This window comes from Atheta coriaria, unplaced genomic scaffold, assembly GCF_025399875.1.
Source record: "Atheta coriaria isolate IRGN ID8LTWV9N9 unplaced genomic scaffold, Caltech_Dcor_3.1 hic_scaffold_6_pilon, whole genome shotgun sequence".
NCBI lineage: Eukaryota > Metazoa > Arthropoda > Insecta > Coleoptera > Staphylinidae > Dalotia > Dalotia coriaria.
This window is the reverse complement of record NW_027045448.1, coordinates 9,273,021-9,285,467: the sequence shown is the minus strand read 5'-3', so window position 1 is coordinate 9,285,467 and position 12,447 is coordinate 9,273,021. Positions and strand designations below refer to the sequence as shown.

The following is a 12,447-nucleotide window of genomic DNA, read 5'->3' as shown; positions in this document are numbered from 1 at the left end:
TATTTCAATGAATTATTTTTTTAAAGATTCTAAATCACAAACACTTCGTTTTTTTTTTCATTTTATGCCTGGTAAATATAAATATAACGTTGATCATCCATGATTATAATAAAAACGTTGCGCATTTTAATAAACGTTCAGGCGTACTTAATCGCTAATTGTAGATAATCAAATAACAATTGTATGCACTTATGCATTCAGTTTTGGATGTTATTGTCAGTAAATGCTCGAACTGAATTAATCTCAACGCACGTGTAAAATACTTTGGTTTTCCCAGTTTTAAAATACATAATATAATTAAAATATCAAAGGCTTTACAATCTCATTGGAGAACACAAAGAGGAATTAATAATAGCATCGCCTTCATACAGTCTTTTAACATTGGTACCAAATTAAGATCATTTGAAATACTCGTAACTAATCTCGAAAGTCGAAATAAATATCCTCAGTGCTCAAAACAATGCTCAGACATGTACTAACCAAACCTTAGCATATTAAGCTTATTTTGGTTGTTTGTAGGCTCTCCTTTTTGTTTTGGTGTGCAGGCCCTCTATGTAACAATCCTTAATAAATATACATGCTTATCATCTACAATTAATAAATACAAGAATATGTTTGTTTTTCTTTAGTTCATTGATACTCATTTGTTCTAGATATTTGTTGCATTTGTTGATCGATTGTTTAGTAAATTGGTATACAAATATGGAAGTGAAATATTTGCGTAAATACGTGTGTACTTGCGTTTGTCTTAAATTAAATCACACACGCAGTTAAATCTCAATGAATCGCAATCGTAAAAGAAAAATACATTAACCGCGTTTTATGTTAAATGTATAGGTATTTTTAGAACAATTTGACGCGAACGGCTTCAATTGTCTGTTTGTCTTTTTATAATAATAAGAACTTTTTGGCATCCGATATATTTACGTTTAAAATTGCGGCGTCGATGCTTCCGAACATGTTGATTCTGGACAGTGATTGCTGAGGGTGTGTTGTAACGCCATCGGCATTAGCCACTCCTTACGCAAACACTTTTCTAAAAAAGGAACCCAACTGCTGAAATATGCAAGACGGTTCACCCAGGATGGTATGTCTACTCCACATAAAGTCTACAAAAAGCAGAAGTTTTACATTCCTGAATCTAACACAAAAATAGAGTACCTTAGTGAAAGATCCAGAGAAATGATTGCAATTATTATTTAAAAGGTGATAACGATCGCCACGAAACTCTTTTCCTAATTGCACTATAATACGCTTCACATCTTCTTCTGTAAAGTCTGTGTAACCAATATGAACACTTTGTCTGCAACAAAAGGTTATCTTTTCAATACTATCGTACAAATTATAAAATGCACTACAGTCAAATCAATATAAAAATCGTGTAGAGTCCACATAACTACAATTCTCAAGGTTCCATAAAGCAATAATCTACATATACTTTATAGAATAAAGAATATTTGAAGTGGGATGCATTTATAATTAAATGGAAGTATGTATACCTAAATCTAAATTGATCTCCAAGATCTTTTTCATCTCTAGGTATTATTTCAAAAATACCTGAAAAGGCACAGGCATGTCCACCATATGCATATTCAGTTCCATAGATTTCAACACCTAAAAGTAGATAAGAATTATTCAGAATTCAAAGAGAGTAAGCAAATTATTTAATTACCAGAATGGAAAACACCTAGACCTATGTTTGATGTTAGATCATTAATTTTGTACATATCATAAACATTGAGGATGACTGGTTCTCTAGCCATTTTATTAGGGATCAACTCATCAGAGCCAGAATCTCGAGGGGCATTCATACAGCTGAATGGTAAGTTACAAGTGATTCCATTGGAAAACATTCTGGAACATTGAGACATATTGAAAGAAAGGTATAACAAACATTTTAGACTAATTTTACAATGACAGAACACCCAAAATATCATGCAAAGTGTAACTATAGTCCTTCTACTTACATTATTTATTTTGAAAATTTTAGCTGCAAATAAACAAAAGCATACAAATCAGACAAAGAAGGTTTGTGTGCGTGAACTAACAACAGGTCATTGGTACGAGCGCCGATGACGAGTATGGTCAACGAATTTTGTGGTCGTGGCGATGCGGGGATTTCCCTACACAATCGAGACACAGACACTTTCCCGAGTGTGATTCAACCGCATCCAAGAAATAGATCTCAAACGTCAGTAGGGCACACGGGGTACGCGGGGCGCGCGGGGCACTCAGGAATCCTAACTTGACATTTGACATTTAAGCAATGATGAGAAAGGGTGAGAAGCTGCTACAGACGGCTGAGATGAGCAAAAGGTGGCAGGAGCACGACCTGTAAGTCCAAGATTTTCAGAGAAAATTCGTTGAGACCATAGACGGCATCGACGGCTCGTTAACACATGTCACGTAAACCGCACTGTTTTCTTTCACTTTATGCAATGCGCTAATTTTGTGCGCAAAATCGTCAGGGTCTAGTGTCTAGTGTTATAAAATTAGAAAATTATTTTTACCTGTGAATTTTTCTTTTCATAATGCGAACAGACTTTGGTTTGTTTGTATTTCACTTAAAATTTTATTGGGATGATTCATTGAGTTTACCGCGTAATCAAAAATAATAAGCCGGTGTTATCATTTAAAGTATTGGCCGGTAGGTGGCGATACATGTACGACTTCACAAAAGTATTTCGAGATTTTTATAGGTTCACTGCGTTCGAAACAGTAATACCTGTAGAATTAGCGTGATAAACGCTAAACGTAAAGTATGTAAAGTTTTTTTGATTATATGTTGGTTGTTATTAACTAGGTTTTCGAAATATACTTGTAAAATTTTTAAAAATTATTTGAAAATGAAGAAGAATTAGATTATAGCGCAAAACTGTGACGGATACGACCAAGTCGAAATATATTAGAACGCCAATAAAATACAAAGCAATAAAGAAACATTACAATATTTAGATAATAATATTCCATTTGTCAATTTTATCTACGGTAATGGCTTGTAACAGTAATTTACAGACCTTTGCCATGTAGGGGTAAAACAACATTCCATCGATTCCACATTACAATTTTATTTTCCGAAATGTTTACGACATAATTAAATAAAGTTATTAAAACGTTTTATATTCAAGTAACTGCGAATTACAATTTATTCTAGTTTATTTCAAGTGTTAAATTCCGTTGTATATTGTTAAATTTTAAAGTACTTATCTAAAATATTTAACAGATTTAACTGGAAATTTTTAATTAAACGAATTAAAATATCATCCAGTATGTATTTATCTTAAGTGATTGGGTTTTTGGTAAATTTAAATCATTTTTGGCCAATCTCTAATCCGAATACTAAGAATGCGTGACTCCTTGGAAGTTAGTAGCATGCGACAATGGAAACAATAATTACACTTGATTGAAACAGAATAACCCACTGAAGAGTGTGGTCACGGTTAACGGTTTTACCATATTAACACGATGAATTTCCAAAGTGCGTTCGTGTTTAAAACCTTGGTGCACAGAGAAAAATACCAGCATGCTCACTCAATCAAATGATTGTGCCAATATTGAAAGCGAATTAGTTATTATAGAATAAAATATTTACGAACCATAACTAGATCAAGAGAAGCAAACCAGGAAGACACGCATTCTGCGCCGGTGTCATTGTGAACCAGTGTGGCCAATGTTTATATGCAAATGAAATCCGCGACGGTATCGATAGAATATCATAGGGCCGTTGAACAATTCAATGTTATGTGAATCAATGTCAACGCGAGCATGTAGCCGATAATTTCTTGTTATTATTATTCAGATAAGAAATAGAACAGCGAGCGGCTAATTTAATGGTTTATTAAACCCGGCGAGGCTACAACTATTTTGCAAAGTGAAGAAAAGCAACCTTCATGCCTGAATTAAATTGTCGTACCGAAATCAGGTTGACCCATATTAATTGACACGCTAATTATTTATTGTGGAGAGGTCTAGAATCAATTAAGTGCTAATTATTTTTCATTTTTAGAACAGGTAGCAACAAGTTGATACAATATCACAATGCATTTACATATTTTGTATTTTGAATTAACATTTAAATGCACTGCTATAAAGTTGAAGGATGCGCACAGGAAGATAGTGTCTTATCATTTTGTCTTGTAAATAAATTATATATTTGAATAACTTTATTTATAGAGATATAAAAGAACAAATATTATTTTTAAATATATTAAAGGGAATCAATTTGCATAGATTACATATTGTCAAAGTAATTATAGAACTGCAACGGGATAATTATTGCCAAATTTTGATTACTTTAAAAGATGTAAAAGAAACAACTATAAATATTTATTTTATGAAAAATATAAACTTTACGATTAATAATATTGCTAGTTCTTAAAAATTGAGTCATACAATTGAGCTTAAAATGGTTAAAACCAGGGATTCATTCGCAATTTCTTTCATTCCGTCTTTTTGTTCATATTTTGCACTGCTCTGCAGAAACATCTATTAGTTGCACGTGTGAATAACTTTTTGGTCGTTATTGGGAGGGAGTCAATGCCACTCTGCTACGTCACACTTGATGTACAAATAAAACACACGATACGTTTGTTATAATTATTCAGTTTGAATAAAACTCTCATTGTAATCGTCGAATTAAATTCTTATTCAACACCAGTTAAAATGAAAGAAGTAAAGTGCAATGGTGCTGTATCCAGCAGCAATAATAACAAGTTAGAAGAAGAAGGAAACCTCAAGAAAAACGGTGTTATTGCCACTTTGAATGGACATACCAATGGGACAAATGGTACGTCTAATGGTGAGTTGAACTATTGTTAAATTATTTTTGTTAAAATCAATGAATATTATTAAAACATTGTGCAATTATGCGTGTCGTGTAAATAATTTCGATTTGCGTCAATTTTTGTGCTTAAATCGAAACGAAAACAAACAAAAACAAACTAAATATGATCTATATAACCTTGATACTCGGACATACGTGTGCATTTCGCTTTCATGCCATCTAAACAAGTGCCATGGCAACTTAAGCAATTACACGTAATTAATTACAACTTAGACGCAGCAATGTACATTTGTTCTTCATTGATTCATTCATTACACCACAATATTAGCGATTTAATTACGTTTTGCTTTTTTTGCATTTTTATTTTACACTTAATTTAAATTAACGACTCCCATTAATTATGATACATGGCGATCTTTTGTTTTTGTCGTATTAATGCATTGAACAAGTCGTCAATCAATTCTGACGTTTTTATAGATAGTTGAATGTAAATCATTCATTATTGTAATGAATTTAATTTTTTAACATTTACTATTAGCACTTATTGCCGTTTTTTCATTGCGTTGCTTTCTGCTTATTCATGATAGGACTGTTGCGTTTGTTGCGTTGCTGTAGGTTGCAGACGTAATTAATTTTGATTACAATCGAGATCAAATTAATTCAAAGCTGCAAATCAATGTACTCCTTGGGTTTTCCATGCATTTTGGAGGCGTTAGAAAAAAACATCGAAGGGTTATTTTTGATTGCCAGTTAAACCGGATTTATGATTGATAAACAGATTGATAAACAAGCGCGTGGATTTAATATAGGTATATATTCAGTATCATCTCACAACAGAATTGTTTGGTTTCGCTAGTGATTAGTTGTGTATAAGAAAAGTCTATAGTACAATATGGCGGAAGAAAATATAGATAATGCAGGTATGAAATGTCAAATTATTTAAACTATAAAAATAAAAGAAAGGCATATTTGACAATAAGTAAATCACTAAATAAATAAATAAAGTAGCTATTAAACAGTCAATTTTACCATTTATTTAATGATATCGTTTAAAATATTAAGAATTATGTTCATGTATGCCAGTTTTGCGTAAATTCATGAAAATTTTGACAACTAAAATTTAAGCAAGCTATTGATAAGGAATCATGTTTAAAAAATTATCTATTTGCAGAGAACAAACAAATTAATAAAATTATTATTCATATTTGAATGTGTGATAATATTAATTTAAATAATTGTAAAAATTTAACTATTATCTTGTAAAACAAGTATAACCTATTTATGCATGACAATTTGCATAGTTTCTGGGTTATTCTCAGATTAATTATGCAACCAGACAATCAGTTCTTCTAACTTTTAGTTTTTAAGATATTAATAACTGCATTAGTATTTCTGGTGTCTAAACCAATTTAGGAAATTCATACACACACCTAAACATAAAAACCTTCACAGTTACCTAGAAATGTATCTCAGGGTCTGCGGTACTCATCGAGGAAGGAACTAATCTCGATGTTAATGACTCTATGCAAATATTAATCAATCACAACGATTAAATATTGGTTAAATTCATTTGTACGAATATAAATTGTGATTGGCATTAGAACGCACCACGATCAAGGCTGTCGTAAACTAGTTTACAAAACAGTTTTTGTTTCGATTACCTACGTGTCGAGTAAATTCCACATCTGTGGTCATTTTTAATTAAAACATATAATTTAAATCGATGATTAGTTCTGGTGAACGCGTTCCGCTCAAACAATACATAACACGCCAGACACCTAACAGGATAAAGATGATAATGTTTATAAAATAATCTAATCAACACGTGACGCTTTGTTTGATTATTATTAGTATTACTTATGTTAAATAATGAGATGAATTAGAAAAGACTTTTGCCAAGCCGGAGCTTGACGATATTATCTCTAAAGCGGGAGCAATCGACAATCGAGACATGCCCAGTGCGATCATTCAGTCCGACGGCGGGCTTTCAACGTAGTATATAAAATCTAGATGTGAATCGACTCGTAAGCCAGTCAGACCGACGAAGGTGTGCGTGGCGCACTGGATGATATCGCCGTGCAATATATAAAGTGCGTTCGCGTTCGAAGCGATCATTACGCGTCCGTCGTCCTGCCAGCAGTGTTTCGCGCCGAATAATTCTGCCAAACAGGATTTTTCGCTATTTTCAATTGTGTTTTATAACTAGAAACAAATGAAAACGTCGCGCAAAAGGAAAAAGTGACACTCTTCCTCGTCAACCACACGCGCGTTCAATAAAAGAATTTTAATCATTTATAACACCAGCCTGTCAGCCTATCGTGCGTGTTTATTTGTTTGCTAACGTTCGTATCGGTAATCGGCTGTTTACATAACAATTATAATTAGTAGCCGTCGTCGCCGCGGTGCTGACAAAGAGAGAAAGACCTAATTGCTTTCGTGCATATTGTGTGCATTCTTCGTGTTGAGTTCGATAGTTTTTTTGTTGTTCGGTTGGGCGCAATGGAAAAGATAAACGGCGATACGCGCGAGAACGGTGTCGGAAGTAATAAAATCTGTGCGAAACCACCGGCGATACTGCCGAGACGCTGGTCGGAAACTTTGGACGACATTGAAATTCCCGGAACGCCGAAAACACCCAGATCTTGTAAAACACCAGGTGAATCATTTAGTTCTGTTTTTGGTAAACTTTGCATGTGTATGACGTATTATTCACTTACAGCGATCTGGAATTGTTTATTTGACTTTTGACGTTTTGACGTAATTTAGTGCGCCCTTTGATAGCGAATTTCGACTTGGCGTGAACTCTGATACTCAATACTTTGTAATCTATTACATTGCACAATTCTTTCCACATTAAAACTTTCGACACTTTTAAATATATTTAATATAATTTTACACATTTCGCATGTTGGCCTTCTGTGGAATTTAGCGAGTATGTCATTTAAACGTACCTACCCACGAAGCATTAATTAATTTACATATGAATGCGAATTAACACTGAAACCATTCCAACATGAGCCGAGCATTCATTACAGCACAGGTGTCGTTTAGGATAAATGCATTTTGTATAAAAATGTGAAACTCGCGCCGAGTTATTAATTAATTGCTGTTAATACAATAATAATCGATTTCTTGATAGTCTGTCATTGCTCCTCTAATACTTATGGGACAAACGGTGGCAATTGCCATACACAAAACCAGTTTAATGTCGGAGACATTAGAGTAGATCAAGGTAAATACATTTAAAGTACTTTGCCACGAATAAACGAACTTCGGCGAGTATTTTTCATTGATTACATATGAAGCTAATAAATACCTGCAGACATTTTTCTTGTAAACGCGGCTAAATGACCGATTGAACTAGGGAACGACGCGAAAATATTTCAGGGACGTTATACAGAGTATGAAATTCTTCGGCACGCATAATTACATGCATTTGTTGTTGCATACACTTAATTCACCGTACAAATATCTAAGATTTTATGTTTTAATGTTTTAGGTCATGAAAAGTGCACATTCCACCATGATTTGGAACTCGACCATCGACCGCCAACCAGGGAGGCCATGTTACCGGAAATGTCGCGATCGTACAAGCTGTTGTTGAGTTCTTTGGGTGAAAACCCAGAGCGACAAGGTTTATTAAAGACGCCGGAAAGAGCTGCCAAAGCAATGCTCTTTTTCACCAAAGGATACGATCAGAGTCTAGAAGGTAAGTTCAAAACTAAAATTTACTAAACGTGAAATAAATTTTTCAAGTGAAAACTCAGCAAAAAGAGAACAATGAGAATTATATTTTCAAATGAGACTTGGCCGAAGCAAGTACGCACACTTGGCTCGTAATTTTCCTTTTTGTCGAGTGCCTGCTCTGATTATACGCGGTTTCCCTGTTGAATTTTTCATGTGTGGGGCTTTTATCTAATAAAACGTTCAAAATGGTCTGCGAGCGTGCGAATCTTCTGCGCGGACTCACATTGTTAGTACCCTTCTAATGTATAAATCGATCTCTGAATGCGTCTCCGTGATTCTCAGTGATTCTTTCTATTACTCCTCCTCGACGGCCTACGAGGTGCTATGCTAAGTTATTCGAGAGCGAAAAAATCATTTGAAAGTCAAAACTGTTTTACTTTGCATCACTAAACGTTTTTATTGGACTAAAAACGTTTAACACGTGCGAATAATCTGCGAAATTTCATACGATATTGAATTAATGACTTTTACTCCTGATTTTGTGACACACTGTGTTGCACCAAGGGTTTCTTTTTTGCTGGATAATTCCGAGGGCGTGAAAAAGACATCAATCATGAGATTTTTATTGTGCGGCACTCAGCGCCGGACATAATTTTCATTTTAAGCCCTCGCAACTCAAATTTCATCCCAAGTCGATTAAAAGTTTTCTTCTCTCGTAAAAAAAGACCTCACTTACGCAACACGCCGTAAAATGTTTGTATCCAAGAATGGCACGCATCGCACGCTGAAATATTGCGGTGATATAATAATTTATATCCTATTGTCAAGGCTGTGATCGTTCCAGAATCATGCACTTTTCGTAAGCTTCCGACCGCCGATATTAGAAGGGCACTGCTTTTATCATCGGCCGTATTTGAATGTAACGAAGACATTGAATGAACAAGAACAAGAACAAGGGTGAGCCGGTGAAGGAAGGCAATAAGCCGTATCTAAAACGATCTGCCGGTTACCGTGGAGACGGCACAATTTCTATAGATTCCGATTTTCTGCTACTAGTCCATATATTCAGTCTGCTTTGTGATATAAATTGCTCTCGACGCGCGGGGCCGTTCCGCGTGATTTTTATTCGCATTGCCGCCTTGTTAACACAAGAAGCCACATGTAACCAACACGTAATATTGAATCATTCTAGCTGTAACAATCGTTTATATACGTCTAGGATTCGTATGAAATTGTAGTTCCTTGTAGCTCTTGCGTGTGGTTTTTTTCTGTTCTCTGGTGGATGTAAAAAATATGCTTACCGATACATTCTCCGACATTACAGAAAAAGTGAATGTTTGCCACCTGACATTGTGAACATTGGTAACACTTACTTGTATTGCATCATTTCCTATTTAATTATAAATGGGTGTAATTGAAAATGTTTAACTTTTAAAACATCTCAACTTGGATTTTATTGCCGCACATTTTGAGAAGCTCTGATTTCGCTACTCGTGCGCCTAATTAGTGCTGTAATTGAACGAACGAAGAGGAAATTAACGCCAGAGTTGTGCTCCCTTTTGGCGGGTTGTCGGCGTCGGCGTTGATCCACTTTGTCACCCGTTCAGAGCTTTGTGCGCTTAACTTGCAAAAGAAAAAATTCAACCTTTGCAAAATCATAATATTCTCCTTTTTGTCTCTTATTGAAATAGGCCTTCGGTAAAAACTTTTATGATTCTATTCCGTTCGTATTCTCAACGGTATTCAACAGGTCCTCGGAGACGGATATTGTCATCGTTGCATCCAACGTCGCAGCGATATTCTCGGTTAAAATTCGATTATAAACGCGAATATAGTAACGTGCTCTCAAGTTGAGTTTAATGGCAATTTAGCCGATACGTTGGAAGATCGTAGGATCGGAGGGTGAACGCACAATTTCATTCGCATTTCATAGACTTGTATGTGTGTGTCCTGCTGTGCTTGTGTCCTCAATTTGAGAGAAGTACGAGTTTGATCGACATTAAGAGCGTCAGTTGGTCAATAATGATTTTATGCTTTGGCACAGCCAGAGTTTATCTATTGATTTATTTTAACAATTAAATGTTTGATAATATTACTAATTTTTGTTTGTATTTGCAGAAGTATTGAACGACGCTATTTTTGACGAGGAGCACGACGAAATGGTAGTTGTGAAGGACATCGAAATGTTTAGCATGTGCGAGCATCATCTGGTTCCTTTTTATGGAAAAGTATCCATTGGGTATTTACCGTCCGGTAAAATCTTGGGATTGAGCAAGCTTGCGCGCATTGTCGAAATTTATTCGCGTCGATTGCAAGTTCAGGAACGGCTTACCAAGCAAATTGCTGTTGCTGTTACCAAGGCTGTTCAACCAACAGGGGTGGCTGTAGTTGTCGAAGGAGTGTAAGTATCTCTATCATGATTCAAATTATAATTTCCCTATACCATGATTTATCTAAATTCGTTGAGTGGTTTTTTGCGTGAAAGCGTATCAAACATACAAAAAAACTCATTTTTACATTTATAGTATTTGTTTGAATCACTAATATAATATAATCATTTATATCGGAATTATATCTATTGTTATCTTCATTTTTCAGACATATGTGCATGGTGATGAGAGGAGTACAAAAAATTAACAGTAAGACAGTCACATCGACAATGCTGGGCGTGTTCAGGGATGACCCCAAGACAAGAGAAGAGTTTCTAAATTTAGTTCAATCAAAGTAATTTAAAATATGTTTTAAATTATTATTATGTTAAATGATTAATTTGTTCAGTTTCGACGATTATGCATTTGTGTTTGTAAATTATTATTAAGTTTTTAGATGAATACGGTTTTCTCTGAAATGCGCTAGGTTATTATTTCAACACCAGCATGAGTATCAATGGCACACAACTTAAATATATTTATGTTATGTTATAATGGCGCGTGATGAATATTATCTAGTAAATGAATATTGACCCGAGACACCAATTTATTGCGAACGATGAGTATAATTTAAATGATGTAAGATAATTAAACTCACGGAGTGAATCGACATGTTGTTTTTACTATTGGAGAGTGTTTTATTTGTCGATACGAGCGGGTGGACCTCCCACGAAATTTGTTTGCATTATGTATGTTTTCCTAAAAAAACACTTCGTCTAAATAGAACTTATCAATAACTACTTGTAACCCAAGTAAATGGGAACAATTTTATGAGATTTTGAAAATATATATATAAATGTCTATTGTATATAGAAGCTTATATAAATGTTAATATTGTGCTTTCATAGGTATAACGAGCATTTATACAAAAATGAAACTGCGGACCACATATTATCGATGATGATCAATGATGATTCTGTCGAGTAATAATTTTTAAATGCTATACATATATATTAACGAAAGTTGTTAATTCTATAAAATTTATACAGCCGTTATATTTTCATAAGTCTAACGTTTTAGGGATGAAGACGTTAGTGGTATCGCAAAACTGTGATAAAATAAAAATATGTTTAATAGTTTTATCCTAAGTTTGCTAAATCAGGGTAAATCGATATTAAATATATTTGCTTAAGATTGACAATCCATCACGTACTTTTAAGAGAATGTTAAATTATGTGTTATATATAAATATATCTTGCAAGTTCAATATTGTTTTGATAATCCTTTTAAAATTAAGTTTTTATTTGGATTTTAGTTCCGTTCCGTGTAATAATATTGTTTGTCAATGCAAATTTAAAGTTTTTTTTTTTAAATTGAAGGAATAATTTGAAAGTACAAGTATTTATTGTTGCGTTTAATTCACTTTAAATACGACTATCAAACATGAAGCTTATTATAGAAGCTTGATCCTTCTAGAGTGCAACCTGTGTTGCCTATATTAAATGTCCTTAAATCAAAGGACATATCGAATATTTACCAGTAAACCAAATTTTTAAAATCATAATATTAATACATAGTAATAAAAAATTATTCGTATTAATAAATATT

At 34.0% G+C, this 12,447-nt stretch overlaps 2 protein-coding genes across 6 annotated transcripts; one reads left to right on the top strand and one right to left on the bottom strand.

Moving 5' to 3' along the window:
• Window positions 1-2: 2 nt before the first annotated feature.
• Window positions 3-2,641, bottom strand: LOC135795054 (deubiquitinase DESI2). 3 transcript variants are annotated; one of them, XM_065306609.1, is made up of 6 exons: window positions 2,511-2,619; window positions 1,968-1,990; window positions 1,673-1,854; window positions 1,500-1,614; window positions 1,162-1,303; window positions 3-1,109 (listed from the first exon to the last, which is right to left on the bottom strand). In XM_065306609.1, exons 3-6 carry the CDS (start codon window positions 1,851-1,853, stop codon window positions 930-932), a joined length of 618 nt encoding a protein of 205 aa, XP_065162681.1. In that variant the 5' UTR covers window position 1,854; window positions 1,968-1,990; window positions 2,511-2,619; the 3' UTR covers window positions 3-929. The 3 variants fall into 3 exon arrangements, with proteins under 3 accessions (XP_065162681.1, XP_065162679.1, XP_065162680.1); XM_065306607.1 differs by lacking the exon at window positions 1,968-1,990 and having other exon boundaries at window positions 2,511-2,641; XM_065306608.1 differs by lacking the exon at window positions 2,511-2,619 and having other exon boundaries at window positions 1,968-2,475.
• A 2,006-nt stretch (window positions 2,642-4,647) lies between these two features.
• Window positions 4,648-12,106, top strand: Pu (GTP cyclohydrolase punch). Of its 3 annotated transcripts, none has more exons than XM_065304698.1 (4): window positions 4,648-4,798; window positions 8,283-8,492; window positions 10,589-10,871; window positions 11,069-12,106. In XM_065304698.1, the coding sequence occupies exons 1-4, from the start codon at window positions 4,663-4,665 to the stop codon at window positions 11,196-11,198; spliced, it is 759 nt and encodes a 252-aa protein (XP_065160770.1). In that variant the 5' UTR covers window positions 4,648-4,662; the 3' UTR covers window positions 11,199-12,106. The 3 variants fall into 3 exon arrangements, with proteins under 3 accessions (XP_065160770.1, XP_065160771.1, XP_065160769.1); XM_065304699.1 differs by lacking the exon at window positions 4,648-4,798 and adding an exon at window positions 5,599-5,703; XM_065304697.1 differs by lacking the exon at window positions 4,648-4,798 and adding an exon at window positions 6,805-7,439.
• The last annotated feature ends 341 nt before the right edge of the window (window positions 12,107-12,447 follow it).

Coding starts and splice junctions, on each gene's coding strand:
- LOC135795054 (XM_065306607.1), bottom strand. CDS start 2,530: ATGAAAAGAAAAATTCACAG. Junction 1,615..1,672: donor TCTAGGTGTTTTCCATTCTG/GTAATTAAATAA, acceptor ATCTACTTTTAG/GTGTTGAAATCTATGGAACT. Junction 1,304..1,499: donor GGAGATCAATTTAGATTTAG/GTATACATACTT, acceptor CTTTTGTTGCAG/ACAAAGTGTTCATATTGGTT.
- Pu (XM_065304697.1), top strand. CDS start 7,283: ATGGAAAAGATAAACGGCGATACGCGCGAGAACGGTGTCGGAAGTAAT. Junction 7,440..8,282: donor CAGATCTTGTAAAACACCAG/GTGAATCATTTA, acceptor TTAATGTTTTAG/GTCATGAAAAGTGCACATTC. Junction 10,872..11,068: donor GCTGTAGTTGTCGAAGGAGT/GTAAGTATCTCT, acceptor TTCATTTTTCAG/ACATATGTGCATGGTGATGA.